General features: G+C 39.7%; 1 protein-coding gene across 11 annotated transcripts; it reads right to left on the bottom strand.

The window, feature by feature from the left end:
- Positions 1 to 2,527: 2,527 nt before the first annotated feature.
- Positions 2,528 to 25,474, bottom strand: CD47 (CD47 molecule). Of its 11 annotated transcripts, XM_071757644.1 has the most exons (12): positions 25,327 to 25,469; positions 21,331 to 21,681; positions 19,940 to 19,987; positions 17,788 to 17,877; positions 14,477 to 14,578; positions 14,004 to 14,096; positions 13,364 to 13,459; positions 11,715 to 11,807; positions 10,265 to 10,296; positions 7,953 to 7,977; positions 7,261 to 7,288; positions 2,528 to 4,905 (listed from the first exon to the last, which is right to left on the bottom strand). In XM_071757644.1, exons 1-11 carry the CDS (start codon positions 25,370 to 25,372, stop codon positions 7,263 to 7,265), a joined length of 1,002 nt encoding a protein of 333 aa, XP_071613745.1. In that variant the 5' UTR covers positions 25,373 to 25,469; the 3' UTR covers positions 2,528 to 4,905; positions 7,261 to 7,262. The 11 variants fall into 11 exon arrangements, 7 of the variants coding, with proteins under 7 accessions (XP_071613745.1, XP_071613739.1, XP_071613769.1 ...); XR_011728658.1 differs by lacking the exon at positions 19,940 to 19,987 and having other exon boundaries at positions 7,953 to 8,082; positions 25,327 to 25,449; XM_071757638.1 differs by lacking the exon at positions 7,261 to 7,288.
- Positions 25,475 to 27,477: the final 2,003 nt, after the last annotated feature.

Below are 27,477 nucleotides of genomic sequence, written 5' to 3'. Positions count from 1 at the left end.
TTGGTCATCTGGTTGGTCACACAGAAGCTAGCACTATATAAACAGTCTTACAACTCCTGAAAGGTCAGAAATTGCCACTATTAAGAGTCAAGTTGGAGAAATTGGTCACACTCTTCCAGAAAAGCTGGGGTTCCTAAGCTCTGTAAAATACTTCTCCCATCAAATGTGTGTTCATGACAATCTCCCCTTCATTGCACCCACTTTCCAGCTCAGTCAACTCAAAAGACTCTGTAGTCTTTAAAAACAAGAATTATTTACTGGACGAAAATAAAATTATTCTATTAAGGAAGGAGCTAGAGGATGCCCACTTTTGCTATTAGGCAGGTAACTGTAGTAACAAACGTTTCATTATAATGCTCTGCTAAAGCACTGGACTTCTTCCAGAAGGCTTCTGGAACTGACAGTTCAGGTTTGGGTTGGTTTTTCTGGTTTACCAGACTGAACAGGCTGAATTACAGGTATTAGGTGTGACTGTATTGAGATATCTTCCAGCCATTGACACATCAGCACCACTCTCTCACCCCAAGGTTCAAGCGCACAGTTTTTCTGAGCGTTAGGACCAGGGTCACTCGAAGCTTACAGGGTTATCCTGCAGCAAAACGCTAAAACTCTTACATTTCATAGCTCTCACTGGGTCATTGCTCCTTTAGAGAAGGAAAATATGTGCGTAGGGAGACCAAAAAGATTTCAGAAGTAACAGCCATGGTTCAAATCATCCCTAAAAAGCAGGGAATTGCTAATAATTGTAACCGCTCCCATCAGCACAGCTCCACTGAAGGGGGAAGTGTGAACATAAACACTTCCAGAAAGGACTTTCAGCCTTTCTCATTTTCCCACTCTTAAACACAACTCCAGAAATTCTTGAACTGATGCAGCAGTGCTTTAGCAGTAACACAAGGAATAGTTTCTCACAGAAATGTCAGATTAATGTTGCAAAGACTGACTAGAACTAGGCACTGTTCTGCTGTGTTTTTAAAGTTACACTGGGAGCTGGTTATCCAGCTCGTATTTTCTCCCACAGCACATTCCAGTGACAATAGTTGATGGCTGAAGTTGGTCAGCCCAACTCCAGTTGTCAGAGAGCAAACTACACACTTTTTTCCCCAACTGGATGACCTTTTCATGGACAAATACCAAGATTTCTATGCAGGTTTTGACTGGGACAGAGTTCATTTTCTTCCCAGCAGCTCTGTTTTGGATTTGTGACCTTAACAATGTTGATGTTTTGAGGGATGTTTTCCTTACTGCTGAGCAGTGCTCACACAGCTCCTCACACTACCCCATCAGCCAAGTAGGCCAGCGGTGTACAAGGGGCTGGGAGGGGATACAGGCAGGACAGCCTCTCCCAACTGGCCACAGGGATATTCCAAAACACAGGACATCATCCTCAGCAAAAAAATAAAAAAACAAAAACAAAAACAAAAAAACAAAAAATAAAAAAATGGGGGAGACATGCAGAGTCATGGTGTTTGTCTTCCTAAGTCAATGTTAACCTGTATGGAGCCCTGCTTTCCCAGAGATGGCTGAACACCAGCCTGCCATGGGAAGTACCAAATTAATTCCATGTTTTCCTTTGCTTGTGCACACGGCTTTTGCTTCACTTACTAAACTGTCTTTACCTCAACCTACGAGTTTTCTTACTTTTTACTCCAGGTTCTCTCCCTCAGGCTGACTGGAGGTGAGTGAGCGAGGGGCCCTGTGGAGCTGAGCTGCCAGTCAGGCTTCACCCCAAGCAGTCCTTTGTGGCACCCAGCCTGGGGCTCCAAGGGTTGAAGATGACGACAGATTTGATTGGAATGCACTAATGACACTGTAACTGCTATAGCTGTTTCATTACTAGCTGGCAGGCTCAATGCCACAGACCTGCCTGCCCCATGGTGTATTAGAGCCTGGTTAGTGGCTGCTGTTTGCCTTTCCTGCTCGCTGTGCTGCTTATCACTTGTTTGCTGTGCTGGGGACATTCTGATAACAGCACTGGTGATGGGCCTGGGCTGGCAGATGGCCAGGATATGGCTGCTGTGTCTGTGCTGCTGTGCTGGACCAGCTGGAATTCCAGCTTGAGCTTGAGTCAAAGGGACTGTGACCTGTGGATGAGTCCACAGAGAAGGACACAGAGAGAAGGACACACCAAAAGCATATGTGGCCATGGGTAAAGTCCACATCAGGCCAGGTACATCTTGAAGTGTGTCTGTGGTTACGTGTCAGTAGGTTTTGTACACAGCAGGTACACTTCAGAAGGGATGGTGAGCCCAGGATGGGCCCACACTGGAGAGGCTACACCTCGAAGCACCTCTGGCTCTGCATATGGTCATGCTGGAGCAACTCAAAGCATGTGCCCATGGAACAAGCCCGTGACAATCTCCCCACCAAAACCATCTGCAGAAACTGGTAACATTCTTGTGCATCCACTGAGTAATCTGGGAGGAGAGAGGGTGTAAAGGCAGGGAGAAGAAAAGTCATGACAATGAATCAATGGCACCAGTTACACAAGTTCACTGCCTTAGCAACGAGAAAGTCTCTCACAAAAAACAACTTAAAATTACTTTATTTTGAAAGTATATTAGCACAATATTTACAAAATTGTTTCATGTTTCATAAATAAATAAAAACATTTCTTGGGTAAAGACTATAGATCTTTAGATATTTAAATTGTCTATATACTTACATATACACACATACGTACACCCACAAATGGCAACAGTTATGAACAACTTTGGTTTTAAATTACTGGTGGGAAAGGGCTGGGTGTATGAACGACTTTTAAACTCTCATTTTTAGCTTTGTGCCCACAAGAAATGTGTAACACAACAAGGGGGTGGTGGGTTTCTCCCATTACTGAGGCAACTGATTCTGCAGCCTATGCATTACAGGGCCACTGAGCTCCTCATGCTTCAGGAAAGCCTAGTAACAGCTCAGCCTCATTCACCCACAGTGACACAGACAGGTTCTACTGCAGTTTGCTTTACAGAACTTAGCATAAAGCTATAATAAAAAGTGATTTTATAAGGCAGAATACCTCAACAGAATTCCAGTTGATTTGTTTTTCATTCCTCAGCTGCTCAACTTTCAGCCTGCCAGAGGGAACCCCTAGGGAGCTCTGCATGGTCCTTATTCAGGTGAATTCTTACACTGAATTGTAAACTGAGAGTAATCTCCCGTTTTCAGGTAGAGAGTGCTGTGATTATGGAAAAATCTGTATCAGAAGATTCATGTATAGGAGCTTAATTGTAATCACACTGACAAAAGTGAAGGTATGAAAGTGTAAACCATATATGCTTCTTAACATGTTGTACCCCATGACTTAACTCTCTTCACTGTGGCCACTTCCACGGACCTTAGTGAGGACTGGACCATGGGCTGCTCCAGTATGCTCAGTCCTGCAGCCCTAGCAAAAGGACTGCTTATGAGAGTAAATTCTGTAAATTCAGATACCTCCATTTTATTTAGTTGAGTTCTTGCCACAAGGTGTCTGCATTGAGACTTGGAGCACAACATGCAGAGACCTGAATCACTGCAACGTGCACCCACAACACAGATATGAACCTTAAGTTTTTAACATCCAACTCTGAGACTTGCCAGATTTCTCCGGATTCTTTGTAAAACTGGGTTTCATTACATTACTGTTTGGCAACAGCTTTTTAAACAAAGTTTTAAATTGTTAGAAGGAGAAAACCATGTGTGCCTTTGAAATATATTAGCTTAGTATGAACAGAACAGAGTGAAAATTTCTACAAAGTATACACAAAGTCCAAGAGAAGTCAATCATATTGGAAAAGCTCTCAAAACATCTGTAAAACATGGTAAAAGCTCATGGAATGTGCAAGTCCTAGAAAATGAATTTTTACCTGTTCCTTTTACATATATACACAAAATGAGCCTCCTCACTTCTCATTGGCTCCTCTTACTTATTTTATATATTTGTGACGTACCGGCAGCATCACAAACTTGGGTCAGAAATGAAATGGTTCCTTTTCCATTAAAGAAAACAGATTTTAAAACTGTCAAAAAGAAACTAAATAGGACAACTCCTATTTTTATGAAGCATCAATGAGTTTTACAAATTCACTGAGTTAAGAAAGTCTGAAATTGCTTCCAGTACCACACACTGCACATCATGAAGACACACAAGAACCACATTCAGCATGAAAATTACTACCTGCTGTGCTCTGTAATTCATATGCTGAATTAGGCTCCAACAACTGAGCAGTTTCTCATCAAAAAATACGAAGAGGCACAGAGAGCTCTCTCTCACTGGACTACAATATTGGCCACCAGAGCATCCATGACAACTGCCCATGGAGAGGAATACTTCTGGTTTGTGGAATTAGGAGAATTCAGTTCATAACTTAAGGAGAGCTGGGAGTAATCGCTGTACTTACACAACGTTGTGTATAAGCATTTTATGTACTTTTTTTATAAAAGTTTGAATGTCAGAAAAGAAGTGTTTGTATAATCGCTATTTCCTGCTTGTATCGTAAGACACATGACCATACCTTGTCCATGCACACAAATAAAGGAAACAATAGTCTACATGGTATTGCAATCTCTGGGCTGAGCAGGCCCATTATCAAAGCAGTGACTAATGATAGGTTTTGAAAATAATACCACTAAGGATTACTGCAGGGACACCCCATAGTGGGCAAACAGTGCTTTTTATATTCTCACCTTCAACTGTACCATATATATACCATAACAAAAGAAAATAAAGATCACATGTGGGCAAATACACATGTCCCTTGCTACAGCTGCTGTGACTATAAAATTACATCATTTATATCAAAAGCACTTTTGCCACACATGCAAAACAACTAGTTTCCTGAATTTCTTCTCTTTGCTTAGTGCATCTTCAAGGCCACAGTGTATCAACAACGGTGTACGTCTCATACATCACATAACTCTGTGGTTCTGGGAATTGAAAAGCAGAGAGAAAAGATTATTTGGGAGGAGCAGCAACATTTTGTCCTGTGTACCTCAGCTACAGCTAAAAAAAAAAATTACTTCTTTTTATTTCAAACTTTGGAAGTACACCTAACACTCAAATACTGGAAAAGGGTGTCCTGTATTTACTCCTAATGGTGGTTTACTTTCAAATGCCATTTGTAAGTAAGTGTGCTTCAGCATCTGACACATGTCCCCTTCATTATCTGTGTGTGTGTGTGTGTGTTTGTGTGTGTGAACTTTCAAGGGGAGCTGGTTAAGGTAGAAAGCAGGTACAGCTCAAAAGGTTCCTCCCTCCAATTTGCATGTCAGTGCCCTTGCTATCTGTGAAACCTTCCAATATTTTTAGAAGACATCTTTCAGGGTAGAAAAGGCAGACACTTGTAGTCCTACCCTAGAAGTAAAAATTAAATGGATAATTAGCAATTTCTGTGCTTTTGAAAACTCCACAAAAGCACTAAAAGAGAAGGCAGGCTTTTGTAAAGGAGATCCAGAAAGAAACTGTCAACTTATTTAAAAGTCTATCTCCAAGCAAAACTTTACCTTGTTCTTCAGCAGTATGTGCTAACTGTACTGATCCTGTCCTTAATTTCCTTCTGGTCAGTTCTGAATGCAAGAGACTGCCAAAATCTCATTCCTGATCTCAAACCGTTGCCTTTAAGAACAAGCAATTGACACTTCTGAAGCAGGACCTACCTTCCATGCCTCCTAACTCATATTATACTAACTGGTATATATTTTATCAATGCATTTAGGAGACAACAATTCAGTTGCCCTTTGTACTGCAAAAGTGCTTGTATTCATAATGGTTTAGAAAATAACCTAAATAATAAATAAGGCAGCAGTCATAAATAATATAAACCTAGTAGCACGTGTTATTTGTGAGAAATCCTGCTTTCAAAATTAGCTGATACACCTTTTTTCCAATTAGGGCTAACTAGTACCTCATGTATTGTTACACTGCCAGTGCATGCTTTCTGTCACTGGCATGATATAAAAATATTTGAAGTAAATTACAAGATTTAGAGTAACCTTACTCTTTATACTGATTAGCAAAATGCTGTAATTTGATGCAGGAGTACTAGGCTAAGTGTGCAGTGATAGCTCATGACAAGCTTGCTCAGTTTTCAGGAAAAAACAGAAGTACCAATAGCATCAACAAGTGCTCTTTTATCCTACCCCCATGAAAATTATTAAAGTTTGGAATATAAAAGAATCAGTAATAGACTGTTTTAATTTTAAAACCTGAGCATCCAATTTACAATTTCAGCTCTTCAATGAGAGTAATCCAGCAAGGTAAACTTTGTTACTTTTCTAATGTATATGAGCTGCAGGAAACAAGAATTTTTGCAAACTTGGCTACCTGCTGTAGATACCAGTCTGGGAATTTTGGGCCAAGTTAATGTAGTCCTTCCCATTTCATCGCTTACTGTATATTAGGAAGGGTCTATTTACAAGTAGTCAGTGTTGCAATCTTACAAGTTGCTGCAAAATCAGAAAGGACTAATCTCAGAATTGAGGACATTTCCATTTCCAATAAATTTTACATTAAGCCAGGACACTGCAACATACCTATTTCTTTATGATATCTAATGATCTTTAAACACCAAGCACAACTAACTGGCAGAATGCACAGTCAACTTTTAGATTTTAAAGTTCAGAATTCAGGCTTTTAATCAGTTCTTAAATTTTATTAAGATGTGTTTCAGTTCTGTTAATTTTTAAACACCACTATCTGACCCTGGAAAATAATAAATTTGAGTGAAATCTGATTAGAATATAAACTGATTAGAACTAATTATAAACTGATTATAACTGATATAAACTGATTAGAATATAATCTAAAAAAATCTAGAGAATTTTAAGAGCATCTAAAGGGGAGAAGTATAGAGAAGGTCTATTTATAAACCACTTTCCAGTGAACTTCCATGAGAGATCACCAATTAGATTTGTAGAGAAGGCTTAGTCATATTCACATCAAAAATAAAACCAGAACACCTCAAAAAATAAAGACACCAACCCACCACCGAGGAAACAGTCCATGCATCTTAAACACTATATATGCATAGAGGAAGCATACAGACTTTCCACATTTGATCAGAGACATACTGTTTAATTATTCCCTCCAACTCATCTCTTCATATGTGTGATTCAGAAAATTCGTACTCTTTCTTTCCATGAAATGTAATTTGACTAAGAACAGCACCTGCACTGAAACCTGTCCTCCAAGATTCACCATATTAGTACCAGTTAATTCTAAAATTAAAAATCCCCAAATACATGTTAATTAAAATAAACATCTGGACACATATTCGGACTTACCATCACTCTAACATCACTCCTTTTGCATCTTTGAAAGCCAAGCAAATGGATTAGTAATGAGCCAAACAGCAAGAAATGCTTCATAACTAATATTAAGATTAATTCTAAAATCTGGGTTAGAACTTAGTACTATTCAGCATGGCAGTTAGTGAACAGAATAGCAGAAAACTAAAACTGTCTCAGAGTCACCCATTTAATTTCCCCCATCTTGGTAAGTGCTGTCAGTTTTCCCAACATCATGGCAGAGATTTCCCCACCCAAAAAAAAATATCAAAAGAATAGTGGCAAGGATAGATTTTGCTATAATCACAAATACTCCACCAAGTTTAAATGCTCATGAAGAAAAACGAGCATCAACTTTCATGACCTGCCACCTCTTTTCCCCTTAAAAGTTGTGGACTTTTTGCAAAACAAAGTGGGTAGATATCCTGTGATATTAGATCACAGATACCCTGTGATATTAGATTTGTCCTAAAATAGTCAAACAATGCCACTGATTAGCAAGCACAGCAGCACAGAACAAGAGGTGTGGAGTTGCAGGCATAATTTCATTGAGACATCAGACTCCTTCTGACTGAGTTGACGTGCCAATCAGCCACATCAGTTGTGATATATTGATAACTACAACTATTTTTTGACCTTTCTCCATAATTAGTCCCTTAGTTAGAAGGTAAGTCTTGAATATCACCTACCATTTAGTGGTTCTTCAGCAGCTTTCTGCAAAACATTTAAAAATATATATATGTATAAAAAGCCTTCATGTTTACTTCTGGCTCGCCACAGTTAAATTACTCTAATTGACATATACAGTAAGTAGTGATTCTACAAAAATGAAGAAAGCTGGACGTTAATAGAGTTACTTACTACAGTTCTGAAAAAAAATAATCAATCATTAACTGTATTCTACAGATCATATTACTCCCACTGTAAATTTTTTATCAGATGAAAATACCTCTAGGTGGCAGCAAAAGGCATGCAAGTACTACTTGTAGGCTCTAAAACCTGATTATTTCTGTTAATTGATCAACAGTAATAAAGCAGCATGATTAAAAAAAAAAAGTAGCCAAGCAACCAAATGTAATCGCCCCAAAAGGAAATACACCACAGCTGTGCATTAAGTCTGGTAGACATCAGAAAAAACACAGACAATCTACAGAAACCCATTAGAAAAAAGTCAGTAATTGGTTAAGATGGAAGATTTTTAAATATGCACCTTTTCTCACTCCAATTTAAGAAAATACTACGCAGTGTTCTGTAAACATGCCCCCATGTCAAAAGCACTTCACCAACATTAAGTTTTCCACAGTCTTTAGATTACACAGAATCCAAATGTATTTTTAAAATAACTTCACACTACTTCTTGCCTCTCAGTACAGCAACGTATGCTACGCAGCCCTCGACAGAAACAAGCAACATATTAACACACCTAATTTGCCACTAGGTCTTTCCATAACTTCTGTAAGTTTACAGGCACAAATTATTACCACTCAAATTCCTCTGTATCTGACCATCCACTAACTGCAGCTGCAAGAACTATTTTTTTAATGGCTGAGATTTCCAACGACCTTTAAGTTTTAATTTTTTTATTGATTTCATTCCTGTCTCCAATTCAGAGTGTAAAACGGTGTTCACTACATAACTGTGGCTATTTCTCATTTGTAAAATCCTCACTGCAGTATAAAACCCCCTTGTGAAGAGAACAACTCAAAGAGAATAGAGTTCCACAATGTTATTTAGCACATTGGTTTCTATTTGAATGATAGTTCAACAAGTTTAAACAAAAAAATCTCCTCTTGCCCTGTTTGCTTCCAATTCTATAAGTAAAGATTGCATTTTGAAAGAAGTATATCTGTAATACATTATCAGCTCATTTTTATAATGTAGTCAAACTCTGTGGACTTTCTCTTCCAATTTTTTTTAACTCTGTGCACTTATACTCCTTCTATAGGTAAGAGACTGATCCTTCGAAATAGTTTCTTTACAATGAAAATGGAAGAGAGAATTCAAAGGGAAAAAAAAAAAATCTGTTGTCCTAACTGCAGTCAGCTCTCCTTCAGTTAGAAACCATCTTTCTTCAACAGTTGGGTCTCAGGCTTTAGAATGAAGACGACTGGAAATTTGTCTCAAACTATGACTGCCAGCCAAGAAATAGGATGACTTAGTATCTGTCATGCTCCCCTCATACATGGAAATTTTAGCAGTATTTTATAGTTGTGCCTCTTGCTTCTGCAAAAATCCAGGTATCAGGCAGCATTCACAGATCACTAGAAAGCACTGTACTAGTCTATGAAAATGACTGTTTTAGGAATGATCACTCTAGAATTACAAAAAAACAAAACAAACCTGAAAAACCTTCTTTAAAAAAAAAAAAAAAAAAAAAAAAGAGTGCTTTTCCATTTGTTCTGTGTGACCTAAAGATAAGACAATCTGCCTTCAGATGGTCTCATCAAATTAAGGGGCATTAGAGGAAAGTAAGAGAATTTAATAAGAACAAGGCTCATGCACCTGCATAGTTGGGGATTCAAGAATTTATTAAAAGGTTCTGATGTAAAATAACCCAGGAAAAAAAACCCTAAGTCTTTATTATAAGCCACCTAGATATGAAATTCAATGATATGGTATTCTGCACTCACCTTAATGAAAAAGCATTTTCATTAAGGTGAGCGAAGAGTCTTTATGAGAAATTTATGAGAAAGACTGTATTGTAAAAGAACACCAAGCTTCCCTTCACATGCACAGCCTTCTTGTGACAACCCCTGAAACTCCATTTGGGCACAACAGTCCCTGGCTTCTAGGCCAGAGTGGCAAGTACAGTACAATAGACACACTCCATAGGGACAATGAAGACCACCAACTCACTCAACATTAGACATCTGTTAACACAGCCAGAACTTTTGCTTGCTACCAACCTGGTCTGAATTCGAACTACTGAAGAAAGGTTCAGTATCTCACTACAATCCCCTGAGCCATCTAGTCACCCCAAATTTATTAATTTTAAGCTTACCCCTGGACGAGGATGATCTTTCATTCTGGAACCTAAAACAATTACAAAAAAGTGACCAGGCAGATGAATGTCATAATCAATGGAAGAAAAATATTTACTAATAAAACTTGGAACAGAGTAGCAACACACAAAATTGAAGCTTGCCCTACACAAAACCTCTTAGTATGATGACCTACAAATTCTTAAAAGCCTCTATGCTCTCCTCTGTTCAGGAGCTGAGTAATCTCATCATATACAGTCTGTAAATTGCCTCACTCATGCATTCAGCTATAAAAATGAATTATGCTACATGCTATTCTTTGTGTTTATTTTGGTGTTCCAGAATCTACCCTGATAGTCACATTTCACCTCTTCAGACAGCATAATCTAATATATCTACAAATGCAGTATTTATGTAGACCATTATCACACAGAATCAAAGTCATACACACAAGCAGTCCAAAGTCAATAAAAATTACTTTTATCATTGTTAAAAGGCTCGCTCCTCCTCTGTCATGTTTTTAACTGATCTTTATCTAGTTCAGGTATGAAATAATAGGCATTCTGCCTTAATTGCTTCTTCAATGGAAATCCTCCCTGACTGAGAGTCTATTATTACTGGCCATGCCCACATGTGGCAAGCACATACTAAACCTGGAAGATTGCACCATTTGGTGCAGACCAGTCCCTAGCAGACTAGGGACTGGTGAGTGCATACACATCAGCTCACATCTAGAAGCAATATATCCCCAACTGCATGGTTTTGCATCCAGACTAACAAGCTGTATGAAGAGCCTTCACACACAGTTAGAAACAAAAAAGCCACTCTGCTCTCAAATCCGAGATGTGAATTCCACATAATGTTGTGCTGTGGTGTCCCAGTTGAGAGATGTCTGCACCAACCACTTCTGTGGTTTTTGCCTATTTTAGCATGCTAGACTGGCTTTTATACCTTGAAATCTCTATCTTCTTGAGATCTGGTGAACAGACCATAAACAAAGTATTGCTATCTGCTCCTGGCTTTTAAAATTAAGCGTAAGAAAAAGTAGGATCCACTAAAATGCAAGGTGAGCATTCAAACTGCTTTTAACCTACCCCTAACCAACAGAAATCACTAGGTAGATTTTGCTCCTTTAAATATGTATTCTCATAAGCTTTCATCTGCACCATCCCATAACCCACTCAACTGGCCATTTAGCCAACTGGCTAAATTCAGAGCTTAAACAGCAATGTCAAAAAACTCTCACTTAAGAGATCTGGGTGAGTCAACCTCAGTACTGTTTATTATGATAAGCTCTAAAGTTCTTTACTCAATATTCTGCTTCCTCTCCTCCCGGTCTCTAAAGAAATCACATTTTGCTTTCAAATAAGCTACGTCTACCTCCAGAAAGTACAACAGAGAAAACTGCTCTTCTGAATATTTTAGTGCTAAAAAAATTCAAAGGCTGAATATTAGGTGTTACTTACTTACCCATAATAAATATGTCAGCCAGACTAAGCATACTTGCAATAGCCATAATAGCTAAGCCAGCAATCACAACAGAACCATGTAATGGAGGACAGGCTGTTAAAAAACACAATACAAGAAACTATATTATCTGACACAACTAAAAGCACAAACATCTATTTTCAGATATAGCTGAATATTAAAATAAATAAGCCTGACAAAACCAGATGAAACTCATTTCTCTTTCAAAGCTACCCTAGAACTACTTATGCATCTTTCTTCTTCTGTATACATTTTTAATGATAGAGGCATTTACTGATTTATCCTGCTTAGCTGTGCTGTTCTACTACAGTTTAGCTATTCTATTGTCATTCACTGTGACACTGTTTCATTTTAGTTTATTCTATATAGGCATTCTCAGAAAACGTATTTCACACTTAAATACATCATCAATCCCAACTGTTTTGAACTCTAATCGCACTAGATTAAAAAATACAGTACTCTTGCTGATAAAACCAGTTAAAAAAAGGGAAGGGAGCAAAATATGAGGGTAGTTCTAAAGCAAATCCATCACAGATCACAGGAGTGCTCCGTGTTCACAGAGGTATCACAGAGCAGGAACTGGTCATTACAATATAACCATAGCTCACTACAGGAACTCCTTGTTCTCTGATTCAGGCTCTAGAAGTCTATGTCTCCATCTGTGAGCTCAGCCTGGGATGTGCTACTTCTACTAACAGCAAATGGTCATTAAGCTAAAGCTCCACAAGTACAGGTACTGTATCTAGTTCATATGACTTAGGAAAAAAATCACCCTGAAAAACTAGTGAGAGTTTCCACATAAGAATATAATAAAAACATTTTCCATTTTGTATTACTCCAAAGGATTAATGAAACAAATCAGGGAGTATCAGGGTTCCAGTGAACTAAAGGATGTATTCTATCTACTACTAAATATACTACAAAAGATGCAGAGTCCTAAATTCACCTTTTTCTCTGCTGTGGGGGTTTCCCACAGCAGGGGAAATCAAGCAGGGGACAAAGGAAGGGTCAGAGATAGAGACAAAGGGGTGCGGTTGCATGCAGGGTTTAGTTGGTGTTCCTTTGACTTTTCTCAGTACTGAAACAGGGTAACAGCAACAACCACACTTAAAATGGTCCAACATTTCCAACTTCACTGTCTCTGCATTTGCTTTCTTAGGCTGTTTCAATGGCATTAGTTTCCCAGTGATTCAGTTACCAGTTGCATACAAGAGATTTCTGATTTATTAATGAATTGTGAGAAAATTATTATGACTCTAGTTTAGTTTCTAAATACCTCAGGCCACAGTAAGAAATACTGTCAAAGGTCAACGTTGGCTTTAGGTGACTCTTAACTATGACAAAATTTAAACTTTTCTTTTTTTTTTTTTAAAAAACAGCTGCTCACAGAATGCAGTCACACTGGATATAGTCATACTAATGAAACTGATATATGTAATACTGCCTTAGGGCTATTCTATTTTCATCAGATAAGAGAGCTTTAACAGCAGTCCCGAAGTATATTTACAGAAGTTACTTGGCAACACTTAGTACAGCAATGCCATTTTCACAGCACTTCAACATACAAATAAACAAACATCAGGTATAGAAAAAAGTAAAAAAGACACTTTTACAGAAGACAGATTGCTTACCTGAGACACACAGTGCAAAACCAACCACAGCAATTATGTAACCAAGGATGTGCAAAGCTATCAGAGCATATGCTGCTTGTGGTAGACTATTGAAAACTGAGAAAGAAAAAAGAGAAACAAAACTGTAATTTTTAAAGTTTAACTACAGAGACATAAAAGGTAGATTATCCAGATAGGAATCATAGTCTCCTAAATTCCAAGCTCAGCCTCTCAGTGTGATAAGAAAACTCACAAATCACTGCAAGTCACTCAGGGCTCTTGGAAGCAAACACACATAAAAATATATGTATATATAAATAAAATTAAAACCAAGCCACATGTAGAATGCCTGTTTCCTAAGAGTTAACTATTCATCCCAGTACCAAGACCAAGGAAGGAAGAGCAGGAATCACTCAGATGTCTTAACCTGAAATCTCACTTTTCAAACAGGTAGCTTACACTTATTCCCTGAAGCAACTTAGCCAAACAAACACAGCTTAAATACTTCATTTTGAGATACTAGAGAAGTCAGGAATACAGGACCCTATCAAAGTACCTATTTACAAAAAAATGAATGCAGTTATATAGATTATGTGAGAGGGGAGGGAACTCAGTTTTTCTGTCAGTATGCTCTTAAGATAGCAAATTAACAAATACTCACCAATTCCAAACATCAAGTATTGAAGTGGTACCAAAATCACAGCAGGTATTACAATTAGGCCAAGACCAGCTTGATTCTGTGCAGCATAGCCATCTGTAAACATTTGTATGGAAATTAGTGAAACAGAAGTCTTTTATTCAAATAAAGCACAAAGCAACAGAAGTATTATTATTAGTATCGTCAATTTTTTAGGGTTCCGAAAAAAAAATCCCACTGAAACATCAGAAGTCATTGCCTAGCCCCTAATACTCACCAGGACAGATAACAGAAATAAATTTGGAGTCTGTATATCACTATAATCATCTGAGGGTGTGACAATGCTCTTTCTCTTGTATTCTATAAATTATTTATTTTTCATTCTAGTATTAGTAGATGACAATTAAGAGATGGTACTACCTTCCATACTACTGCATAAGGAGATTCATTTGTGCTCTTATGCCCTTAAACAAGAAAGGCAATTTTAATACACTTACCTTGGACAAAAAGAACAGTGCCTATAACAGCAGCAACTGTGAAGATGATACCTGCTACAAAAATGCCCATTTTCATCGAAGTTTCAATTTCATATTTTAACACTTAAAGACAAAACAGAGAGACAGAGAGGAAAACAATCAGACATACAAATTCTCTCACTAAAATACACAGATTTTGATTAGAATTGGCGTCCTCAACAAAGAAACAAGCTCCTACAAATATATATTACTGAGATTTCATTTGATTTCACTGTTTTGATATGGCTAATATGACTTAGACAAATGAAACCTGGAACAGGTATTCTAGTAAAATTCTTAATTCCTTCTATACAATTCAGGTGATAAGTTATTTTAATAACTTCAGGACATGGCACAGGTTAATTCAAGTAGATGCACTACTGACATTTAAGTAATGTTTCAGGGAGTTTGTTATTCAGGTGACTGTCAGATGGGGATTTAGAACTTCCAGGTTCAATTCTCTTTGCTGTGACACTGTGAGTTTAGACATACCATCTCTGTCCCCTAGGGAACAGAATAGTGTTCCCATCTCACCAGAATGCCACGATGATGACTAGGTGCTATGAGATGACCCAAATGTTCAGAGGTCATACATAAAACTAATTTTCAGTCAAACCACACAGCTTAATAGCTGCAGTGTCAGAAATGGTTGATTCCAGTGGAGGTTTTCAAAGCAGCAGCACTTCAGTATTCTTTGGAAAAGAAGGAACAGTGCAAATACAACAGCATTATAAGCCATGTTTGTTACTGCCTTATACATTACTAAAACCAAGGCAACAAAAAAGGTAACTTTTTCTCCAAGGTTGAAAACCAAGAGCATCAATCTTGGTATATGCTGAAATTGGTAATCACAAAATGAGAACAAATACTACAAGTAACTTCAAGAAGAAAAAAAAGAAGCACTTACAGAATTAACATCCCACTTACATGCACTGCATTAGCACAAAAAAAATACCACAAGGCTACAGTAAATATTTCGGAGGGTACATATGACAAAATCTTTAACAGTATCTTATCTATGAAAGGATTACAGAATACCCTGTCTCATAATTAAAAGTATGTCTTTCATTATATTTACATTGCCCAGCACAACAGGACCCCAGACATACTCTCAAGTACTAATGCCATTTAAACCAAACGCTTATTTGCAATAGTACTAACAGTAAAAACTTCCTGCAGACCAGTAAAGGAAATTTTTTTCATATTATAAATATGCTAAATAAGGAAAGCAAGACACAAAAGAAAAAGTAAGTAACGGACATGCTATACTTATATTCTAAAAGCCAATCATATAAATAAAAAACGAAAAAAACCCCAACCCAACCAACAAAAAACAAACCACCAAAAAACTACTCCATCTCCCTGAAAAAATAAAAAACAACAAAATAACCCAAAAGCCAAAAAAAACCCCCACACCATAAAACTAACACAAACTATTTAAAGGTATACCATAGGACTGCTGGATTCACGGGTTAACTAAAACAGTGCAAATTAAAGGAAACCAGCCCCCTCTGCTCCCCCTGAAAAAAAAAAATCCAAGAAAACCAAACAGTAAGTATGCCCACATTTATTAATTAGAGGTAGCACGACTGCTTTTCCCCACAGAAGTCACAGACCTTACAATAATGTGTGAAGATTCAAAAAAATCCAGGCAGGCTCAACTTACTCCTGTAAAACGTTAGTGCTTTTCAGTGGATGTATCCATGGTTATTTTTTACAAATATTACAAATAAAAATTTTTACAAATAAAAATTTTTACAAATATTTTTACAAATATTACTCTTCTATCAAAATACTAAAGATGTGAAAAATTCTGCTATGAATGCAAGGCAATGAAAATTTCCAAAAGTCTCAAAGATTCCTCAACCATTAAAAAGAATAATGAAAATCACGAATCTAATGTTATGGAAATCACTAAAAAAATATGTATTATTTTTCTTTCTGCCCACGAAGGGACCTTTGAAGAGTCATGTATGATGTGTAGACCTTCCCCAAAAAGGTAATGAAGGAAATTATACACAGATGGATGAATATGTATGAGATTATTATAAATCACTCTGAGTGCAATTTCTTTCCATTTCTTATGGATTTGACTCCTAGTAGAAATTTTTTTATCTTTGAGAAGTCTACAAATTGAAAAAGTCTGAAAAAACTCTATTTCTTATGTAAAACTGCAAAACTGTACCTGAACTGAATGACTAGGACACAAAGCACACTCTACATTGTGTAGATGTTGGATACCAGTGTATAAGAATTATCTTAGGATATCTGACACTCGTGAATAAAAACATTTAACAAAATCACTGAAGTCTGTGTTAAATTATAACTAAAAGTGCTGAAGGACTAATGATCACTTTTACATTGAGAAGAGAGCACCATCTTTCTGATATATTTTATGATCACAAAGTCAGTAACAGCTCTGTCTCTAATGACTCAATAATACCATGGTGAACCAACAGTGAAGAAAAAAAACTTCCTTGTTCTAACCAATCACAGTATGATCAATTATACCCCACAAAATAAATTAGACACATGCAAAAAAAGCTCACCATTTGCAACACATCTGACAGCAGAAACATCACTACATACCAGATTACCTCTGAAGACCCTTAATGCTGCATGTCATACCTTTGTATACAAAGACATGCAGCTGCTAAAAATCTTTACCCCAGGAAGCAACCCCTGAACAGAACAGGCTGGGACAGATCCCACTGCTTAGGGTTGTACCTCCTTCAACACAGAACCTGTATCCACACTGTATGGCTGGGACAGCATGTGACACACTGAAGCTCTACAAAACATGGTTTTGATGAGGTCATGCTTTTTTTTTTTCCCCCCCAAGTTGAAAGATCCCAAACTCTGCAAATGCTATGCCAGACAGGTGTTTCCATACCTCTATGCCAAAAATATATATTACGTGCTTACTGAAAAGGAAGACTACACAGCACACAAGAGTGTAGCCTGGTGTGCTCTTATTGACCAAGCCTCTTAGTAGCACTGCTAATTAGGAACTATCTTGAGAACTGTATATAACTCTTTCCTGGTAGCTGATTCATGCCAAAAAAGCCCAGAAATTAACAATATGGATGATCAGGAGAGGATTCCAGAGCAAACCAAACACCATGTTATTTGACAAAGCAGATGTATCACCCTTCTGTGTATTACCTGGATCAATTCTACCACACATCTTTTAGATGTGAGCACCATCTTTCATCTTACAAGGATGTCTTTATGCAAGTGAGCAATTTTAGGACAAATCAATGATTGCAAATAATTAAAGAGTCAATACTTACCAATAACAATTAACTGAGCCGAACACAAAATAATAACTAAGAACAGCAACACTATGATGATAGCCCTTTCCACTAGAAGAAACCATGATCCTAGAGAACAGAGAAAAATGGTAGAAAGACAACAGAAACTGAGGTTATTACCTTTACATTTTTTTTCCCCTTTTTAGACTATGCTCTAGATTGTTCAACAATGTATGCTACAGTTAGCATTAAGAGCTGTAACAGGCTATCGAGGTTTATCCCCAGCAGGAAATTAAGCCCCACACAGCTGCTCGCTCAGTCTCTCCCAGTAGGATGCTGAAGAGAATCAGAAGAGTAAAAAAAAGTGAGAAAATTCAAGATAAAGGTAGTTTAATAAGTAAAGCAAAATACGTGCACGCAAGCAAAGCAGAAGAAGGAATTAATTCACTACTTCCCACAGCAGGCAGGTGTTCATCCATCTCCAGGAAAGCAGGACTCCATCACACCTAACAGTCACTTGGAAAGACAAATGCCATGACTCCTAATGTGTCCCCCCCTGTCCTTCTTTCCCAAATCCTATTGCTGAGCATGATGTCATATGGTGTGGAACACCCCTTCTGGTCAGTTGGGGTCAGCTGTCCCAGCTATGTCCCCTCATAGCCTTTTGTGCAACCCCAGACACCTCACTGGTGGGGTGATGTGAGGAGCAGAAAAGGCCTTGATGCTGTGTGAGCACTGCTCAAGAGTACTGAAAACAACCCTGTGCTATGGACAGTAACACAGTCCCATCCCAGCTTATCTATCCCAGGCAAAACCAGGATAAGCAAGCTATGACTTCTAACTATGCATATCTCACTCACCTTGAGTATGAAGACCTATTTTATTCTAGTTAATGTAACATTTTCCAAACTGGAGGTTTTAACCTCCAGTGCAGCAGCTGATACCTATATGCTGTTGCCTGGCAGTATAAGCTTGTTACCTTGTGCAACTAGCACAGCACAGCAAATTAAAAAAACCCCAAAACTGGTGTCTTCAGGCTAAGCGGGAAAACTGAGCAAGATACGAGAAGTCCAACTTCATGCTTTCCCAGCTATTCTACTCTACCTCCAACTGCTGTAATTCCTGAAGAAATCCAGGTGTGTGATAAGGAATACAGGAGCTAAGCTAAGTGAGATGGAAACACTGCTATGGTAATTCTAGAAATCATACATTTTCCTTTAGGATTTCTCACCATCACCCCATTTAGCTTTCCCTCTCCTACATCTTGGATGCCTTAAGCTGTTCAGTCGCCTGTTCTTTAAGACCATGTAAGCCACCTTCCAACTTAAAATTCTGAAAATATCTCCACTGAACTAGAAAATATAATTGACTCTTGCATCTCTGCTTGTAATTTCTTTCAGACTCACTCAGTGGAATCCAAGGTCTCCGTTTCTTAGACTAGCCACTGTTCCTCTGCTTCAACACTTGCTTCCAATGAAATTTCTAATCTTCATATAGATGCATACTCCTTGCATTTACTCTCCGTATTTAAAAGCTGTATCTGCAGCTCCAGAAACATGGAATTAAGTAACAATTCATCACAACCCTCACTGACAAGAAAATACCCTAAGGACAGTTTTAAATTCAAATTCCCCTTTTCCATCCCTCTTGTAATGTTGCAACCTTGTTGAACCGTTAGCACAAGGCAAGAAAAAGATACACTTAAAGCAGAGAAACTTCCTCATTGGCAAACGAAGCCTAATTTAATTAATTGTTTAAAGGCTTTTTACTTCACTTGCGTTTTCAGGAAAAGCAACTAATATTGAACAATAACTTCAGCGCACAGTTGCTGTTCTCCATAAAAGCTAAATTATAGAGGCAAATCCCAATAACCCTGCTCAATATAACTGAAAATTATTCATGAACTGAAAGCATCTGCAAGCAAACCCTGAAGCAGCTTCACTTCCCTCTGTAGCATTTCCAGATGCCACTACCAGGTATTACAAATAGAAAAAAAGCAGCCATGAAGCCTGGCACCTGCAGAGACTTGAGCATGCAGATACCAACAAAAAATTACACAGAGGAATTTAAAGAGAGGAAAAAAGACCATTTTACCTTCAGCTAAACCCTCAAACATAAGCCTAAGCTTTACATTTTCTAGAATATACTCTCAAATCTAATGTGACCTTGCAACCATAAATTCTTCACTAACCACGTTTTTCCTTTGGTGCTGATGTGTATTCGTCATCACAACTGACAACTAGAAAATGAAATGAGAAAAATTACATCAGCTTTGAAGTCTTTATACCACTTTCAAAATGCTGATCAAAGTAAAAATGAAACTACAAAACTTGCAAATGAAACTTGATTCTACGACATCCTCAAGCTTCGCTCCCCTTCTAAAGCTCAATGCTGAATGGCAAAAACAGTCCAAAAAGGTTGCTTGAGGAGGAAGTTATAAGGAAACAAACTGCCTATACATCTTCCAATGTTTTTGCAGTGTTCTAAACACTTAACAATTCTGCAGCATTCTTTGTCTTTCAGTGACTGTGCTCCCTTAATTAATTTCAGAATCACATTTGTTTTGCAATGTAAATGGTTAACTCAGAAACTAGACCCAACTGTGAATTACACAGTTTAAATTAAATCAATGTTTGCACCAGGACACATCTGTTGAGATTCATCAATATTTTAATGACAAATGAAGAAGCTAATAGAAGGACATTTTAGGACAACTCCACAGTGCACAGGTAAGGCTCCATGTGCTACACATACGCTACACAGTGCTCCTAAGAGACTGCAAGTCTCCTGTGCAGAATGATACACACGTGTTCAGTGAAACTGTCACTTCTGCAGAATACCAGAGAGGTTGCACATGTACAGCAGATCCCATTACTGAATAGCTGAGGCACTGGAGCACATGGACTGTGTCTGGCAAGACAAGGTAAAATGGCTCACTAAACGAGAAACTCATCACTTATTCACCATTTTTTTTAGTTTAACATTGTCCTCTGAAGACACCGTTTAATGCTAGAAAACTGTAACAAGTTACAGCCTAGTAACAGCACTTTCAACCTCACTGTAAAGCTGCACTACCTTCAGCTCAAGTTTTAGAGCTCTTATATAGAACTTCTATTGGTTTTACCTGTAATTTTTCCAGCTTAGTTAGACTGCAAGATGCAATTCTTCAAGGAATAACTTTCTGCAGCTGCTGTGACGGATGCACACTCAAAAATATATTAGGTAGATGTTCCGGTATGTAATGCAATAACATCAGCTAAATATATCACCAACTAGATAATCCAAAAGACGTGGGAAAGCACAGGCTTTACTCTATTACATGAGTGATCTTCAGACATTACTACAGAATGAAAAAGATGTGTTTGGATCTTTTCCACAGAAGCACTCTGCTATAATTTATGAAAAAATATAAATAATCACATTAAGCAGTCAAGTTAGAAGGCCTGGGTGACTTCTTGGGTTTTTTGTGATTTTTTTAAATTTAAAGTAATACATTGTTATATTCATTATTTTTCACTTCCCTGTAATATTTTGCTTGCTTTCTCTCCCAACAGATTCTAAAACATTGGCAGGTAAACTCACCTGAGATGTTTCGAAGTTCAACTCTTGTTTCTCCTTCTCTGTTTGATTCTGTTACTTGACAACTGTAATTTCCAGGTTCTGCTTCCGCACTGCTAAGCTTTAGAGAGGCAGTACCCTTGGGTAAATTCGCCTGAGATACTAAGTTAGCTGATGGGACACTTGGATCTCTGAAGAACTGCTCTCTTTCTCCATCAAAAGAAAAAATTATTTTTTCTTGTTTTTTCCAGTTAACAAACATGACTTTTGTGCTGTTTTCCTTTAGATTTGTCACATAGCAAGGTAAAATGACAGTTTTATTACACTGAGTTATTTCAACAAAGTCTGTCACATTAAATAGCAACTGGGCAGAACCTAAAAAGAAAAATGAGAATTGACACATTTAGAATTATTTCTTAATATGCAAGAGGACAAAAGAAAACTAATTACAACATGCACCCTGGTAAAACAGAACAAACTCTCCCATGAAACCATAAAAAGAGAATGTTTTAAGAGAGTAATAAAAGAAGTAAAATAAGACATTATTTTAATTCCCCTTTACAAAGACTTAGCTATTGTCACACCCATTTAACCCATAAATACCATAAGCTATCATAAAATTAAAACAAAATAAAGTAATAAAACTTTGGGCTGCCATTTACTTGAACATTTCCCCTAAAATGCCATTCATTGAAATACTGCATTAGTTCCTGGTTTCTGCAAAGCATACACGTAACATTAACCACAGGTGTTCACATTTTTGCTGTTGATCACACAGGCATCTAAAAACAGAGGTCCAGGCATCAGCTCCACACAAGAAGCATTCATAGCTTGCTATGGACAAAGGGGAAAAAATTCTATTTTAACCCTTCTGAGAGAAGGCAGGCAAGGCATCTTAGGTTGCAAAACAAGCAAAGGTTGTCATTTGTTCCTTCTTATCTCTCAAGGTGGAGCCAAATGCCCATAGGCTGTGATCTTTTCTTGCAAATTCTCTTTTCTTCTCCGAGGAAGACCACACACAATACCATACATTACATAAGATTATTACTTAGTGTTTGAGTTTATACATAACAGAACTGAAAATGGACAATTTGCAACAACAAATGTTCTGTATTATAAATCCTTGTGATTAATGCTACTAATGCATTCGATGCAGGTAATGAAAATCACCACCACGCATAATTATGTTATCACCACTGTTTTGTAATTTCTCACCCATGTTGCACCATCCTTCTAAAACCGTGGTATTGACTGAACATTGTTTCAAAAAATACCTAAATCCTGTGACAAGATGTGGTCTGATATGAAGACCACCAGTTCTTGAGAATACCAAAAATCGTAACATTGGTATTTACACCAGGAACCAGAGGAAAGAGGTTAATTAAACTGATTTGACTGCAACATATGAAGGTTTTGAATCCTGTATTTTCTACATTTTTTCCTTGTTTATGTGAAATTGTAACTTAGTTTAATAGCTGTCCTAATAGTCACTATTCTCCAAAGTCCCAGTGGCATTAATCATTCAAAACGCTTGACTGTGCTGTGAAATGCTTGATTTGTGCTGTGAAAAAAGATCAGAACCCTTAACACTATAAAAGCACAGAGACTTACAAATTGTGGTAGCTCCAGTGACTTCAGAGGAGCTACTGGTGTTCACATGTCTATACCAGCAAGAATTGTGATATGTATTTGATGACTAAATTCAAATAGGGAAAAGGAAGGAGGGGGGAAAAAAATGAAATCGGCAAACGTTGAGTCATTATTTGCAGTAGCTCAATTTTTTCAAAGCAACAGTCTCAGATCAAATTTAAAAAGCACTGATCCTTGAAACATAGGTTTAAATATTCTCACACAAGTCACTGGATTACTTCTGAACATCAAAAGCTTGTAAAAAACTGACTAAACATACATTATGCATCACAGCACTTAAAAATGAAGAAGTAATTATTCTCTGGTTTACTCATTGTGTTGTATTTTTTTAAACTTTACCACAAAAAATAGAAGTAATAAAAGCAGAACAAAAGGCTACTGTATCCAAACCCCCAAACTATGCACTAATAAAAAATAAATGCACAATTAAAAGCTATAGTGCTTCAGTGGTTCTTCCTCAATCAAGTTTCACACCTGTTTTATTTTAACACCACTTCATAATAGATTTCTGAGGTTTTTTGGGGTTGTTGGGTTTTGAGTTTTGTGTGGTGGCTCAGTTGTCTCCCCTGCTTTAGAGCTAGTGCAGCTACACTTCTCCACTGCCTCCACCACAATGAAAGATGATTTTGCAATTACAGGAAGCAACTATTCTACCAAATATTTACCAAATCGAATAAAACCCAACCATCTTGAAGGAGTTTAGACCAAACTGATTGACTTTCTCACTTGTGTTAGCACAGAATGACAGGGAGCTGTAAGTTACCAATTCCACCAGTTTGCTGCTGTGTAGTGTATGAGAGCTGCCATATTTTGCCCGAATCCAATCAAGAAGCACTCATGTGGACAGCTCCACCAGCAGAGTGCTGGGGAAATAACAAGGAGGCTGCAGACAAGTCACCAGCAGAGGCACACAGGTAAGTATTTGCAGGTTTTGCCCTCCACAAATCCGACGGCTTTAGTATGAAGTTGTGTTAGTTGTGTGGCTGCTACTTCACTAAAGGGAATCTGACTGCTTACTCCAGATGGCAATTCCACAACCAGCTTCCAAAGGTCTTCCTGCGGTATGAGGAAGTCAATATAACCCTCCTGCAGTAGCTTCCCAAACTCCTTAGGCAGTGGACTTGTAGGTGAGCCCCCAGCCTCAAACTTTCTCATGGATAATCAGCTCATGGGTGTCACATGAAGCAGTTTTAGAGCCCACTTTGGGGGCTCTTAAGAGCACACAAGTTGTGAAGCTGCCACAGAAAGGTTGTTTTGATTTACACGCAATCCAAATTAAGGAATACTTTTGTTTGGTAGTTGCACTTCATTGAGACCTCTATTTCCCACTGACTGCAAAACATGCCAGCATTTAAGCCCATCTACTGCTAACTCAGGAACTCAGACACGAATTTAGATACTGGCTTTAAATACATAAGTTTAGATGTGCTCCTTACTGACAGGAGAACAATCTAGCACTAGCACATCAGTGAAAATGTTGTAATTTTTTTTGAATTCTCCCTTCCTCCACCGAGTTTCTTCTCGTTCGCTAGAGTTCGAGATGTCATCTACACATCGCAGGCACCCGAACTTTTTTTAAGGTCAAGAAATGCCATCAACCCTAAAAAAAACGTACAGCCGAGGAACAGCGTAAACATCGTTATTTCTTCAAGGAAACCCGTTCAGCTAAGCTGCCCTAACACTCCAGGCAAAAGAAGACGAGGAGCTTTCCACTGGTCACGGCGTCTCTCCCCCGCAACTTCTGCAAGAAGCAACCCCCACCCTCCCAACCCGGGGAGGACGAGGAAAACACCGGGGTGGGGGTCAAGGGGTGGCGAGCTACAGCTCAAAAAACAGCAATCCCACACACTCCCGCTGTCACCCGTCGCCGCTCAGCGACAGCCGGGAGCTCCGGGCAGCGGCGATGCGAGCCTACACAGCGAGCGGGGGGACCAGCACACAGACACACACACAAATATACACGTCCCCCCGCAACCGCGGCCGTGGGGCTGAGGGGGGGGGGTGCCGCTCAGCTCGCCCCGCGGGACCGTCTGCCTCACGTCGTGTGCGCATCCCCCCCTCCCCCGGTCCTCCCCCCTCCCTTCCCGCCGCTTCAGCGACACCCGCCCCTCCTTTCCCCGCCTGCCCAACGGCTGCGCACGGCAGGGGAGGCAGCTCTGCCCTCCTTCCCTCACACCCCTCCTCGCCCCCCTCCCCCCCACTGCCTGGCCGGAGCTACTTCCGGGGCTGGCGGAGAGCCTGCAGCCAGGACCCGTTGGAGGCGGCGGTGGAGATAGGTAGTAGGTATCTCTGGCCCGGCTGCCGCCGTCCCGGTTTGCAAAAAAGGGTCGGGACAAGAAAGGGGAGAGAAAAGGGGCGGCGAGAACTCACCGTCGCCCACGGCAATGAGCAGCACGCAAACAGCCGACAGCCACATGGCGGAGCGGCGGCGAAGAGAGCGCGGTCACACAGCCCGACAGCCTCCGGAGCTGATCGCCGCAGCGGGCGGGCGGCGCCGCGAAGGCGCGGGGCGGGGCGGGACGGGACGGGGCGGGGCGGCCGGGGGAGGCGGGGGCGTCCTGGCGTCCTCCCGCCGCTGATTGGCTGCGGCCGCTGGAGCCGTTGGGCTGCAGGTGCCCCGCCTTCTCGGCGGGGGAGTCTCCTTCACCGCTTCCCCAGGGAAACAGAAACAGCCCGCGGGAGGAAGCTCCACAAAGATAACGTTTTTGTTTGTTAAATAATTATGAGGGCTTTTGTTGGTTTTCTTTTTTTCCCCCCCTCGGCCGGTGGAGCTCTGGGGACATGGCGCTTAGTTTCGTATTTTCTCCGCCGCACAGAGCCGATGGTCGTGTTTTGGGTAACGGCTGAATAAAATGGCTGACTAACACTACGAGGGGAAGGAAGGGTGTGGAGTCGGTGATCTTGAGTGCGGTACAGAACCCCTTCTTGGGGGCCTCCCCTCCGGCCAGCAAAGCTGAAAACCCCTCTTCACCCCCTTCCTTCGCCGGCTGCCCCAAAATAGGGGGAGAGGCGGGAGGAGCGGATGGGCGGCGGGCGCTGCTTTCGGTTTCCCTCTTCCCAATCGCGTTAATCACTGCGCAGTGCGTTCGTAAATAATCCAAGGCGAGGATTGCAAGGGGGGGGGGAGGAGGATTTCTCCTGGTTGTTAAGACCCCTATGGAAAACCGGCCCCTGTTAGTGCCACGGCTGCTTCTGGCAGAAATTAAACCCTGGGCAGTCCGCCAGCCCGCCCAAGGTTAGGCAGCCTCAGCCCCCTTCTGCCACTTCGCAGCGCTCAGCCACCCGATCCGTTACCGGGCTGATAAGACTCTACGTACAACGAAAGGTAAAGTTTTACAGATGGCACAAATCGCAAGAATTTGTACGTGATCTGCTGTTGCCTTTCAATATACGTATCATATATAGAGATCTATGACTCTGAAAGGCAAATGCAACCTCCTTCCTGCATCTGGAGTAATACAGATTTGACTATTTCAGCAGTGTTTCAACAAATGCATTTTTCTTCTCCACAAGTAGCCCTAGTCAAGCTTTTTTTCGTTTGTTTGGTTTTTTTCTTGTTTTTGTAGAATGGTCTCAAAATTCTGGATAAATACTTCCACCTTAAATGCATATTCTGTTCTCAACCATACATGTTGGTGAAGCATTAAAAAAAGGACTGTTAAATATATTTGGGAACACACACTCACGTACATACATATATAATGTTCCTACAAGTCCCAAAGTTCAACAGGATGAAAGCCAGTGCAGAACCAAAATGCTGCAAAAAACTGAATAGCTGTATTTTTTATGTACCACATGGTTTTACTACGCTGTTGGTTTTTGGCGGTGTTTTTTTTTTCAGCTGCAACATTAATATTGCCTTGGGTAGTTCTTTTCCCCCTCTCCCTCCTCCACCCCCACTTCCCGAGACTCTGTTTTCTTAAATTCTTCCCCAGCACTCCTGAAGTGCTTAATGGATACCGGTGCCTCGACTGCTGTGTTTGTTTTCTCCAGATATTCATAAAGCACTCAGACATCCCACGGCATTCAAGTTCAGTAAAAAGCTTTGAGCAGTGGGAGCCATTTGACTCCAGAAACGATGGAGGGGGTTGGCACGAAGCAGCTGATCGTGCTCCTGCCAGACTGAATCAGATGATGCTCTCTGGAGGCCAGAAGAAACGGACTGGAGGGGAGGGCAGCAGGGAAGACGTGTCTGCTTCAGTTGTAGCTCATGTGCCCAGACCGAGTGCCAGCACGGTGAGAGCCGCAGGCAGGCAGGCAGGCAGGCGCTGAGGGACACGGTCAGCTCTGTGGGGAGCTGTGCAGTGTGTTGTCAGAAAACCGAGGATGCTCTTCTCCTGCTGCAAAGAGGAGAAGGCTACAGCTGCAGCACCCGTTTGTCGCTGTTGCCAAGGCAGCACGTCCTGCACCCACGCTAGCCTAAAAGCAAAGCAGCACGCATAGGAAATTTGATCCCAGCCAGGAATCTTGCGTGAGAGTGTTGTTCTGTGTCAGGTGTTGTCTCCTGTACTACTGAACCAG

The sequence above is a fragment of the Heliangelus exortis genome, chromosome 1, assembly GCF_036169615.1.
Source record: "Heliangelus exortis chromosome 1, bHelExo1.hap1, whole genome shotgun sequence".
NCBI classification, from domain to species: domain Eukaryota; kingdom Metazoa; phylum Chordata; class Aves; order Apodiformes; family Trochilidae; genus Heliangelus; species Heliangelus exortis.
This window is presented reverse-complemented; position numbering and strand designations above follow the sequence as displayed.

Bases quoted from the DNA above. Each gene is read 5' to 3' on its own strand.
- CD47 (XM_071757638.1), bottom strand. From the start codon at position 25,372: ATGTGGCTGTCGGCTGTTTGCGTGCTGCTCATTGCCGTGGGCGACG. The intron at 14,579-17,787 runs GTAAGTATTGAC...TTTGTCTTTAAG, and splicing joins GGCTCAGTTAATTGTTATTG to TGTTAAAATATGAAATTGAA. The intron at 14,097-14,476 runs GTAAGTGTATTA...AAATGTTTACAG, and splicing joins CACTGTTCTTTTTGTCCAAG to ATGGCTATGCTGCACAGAAT.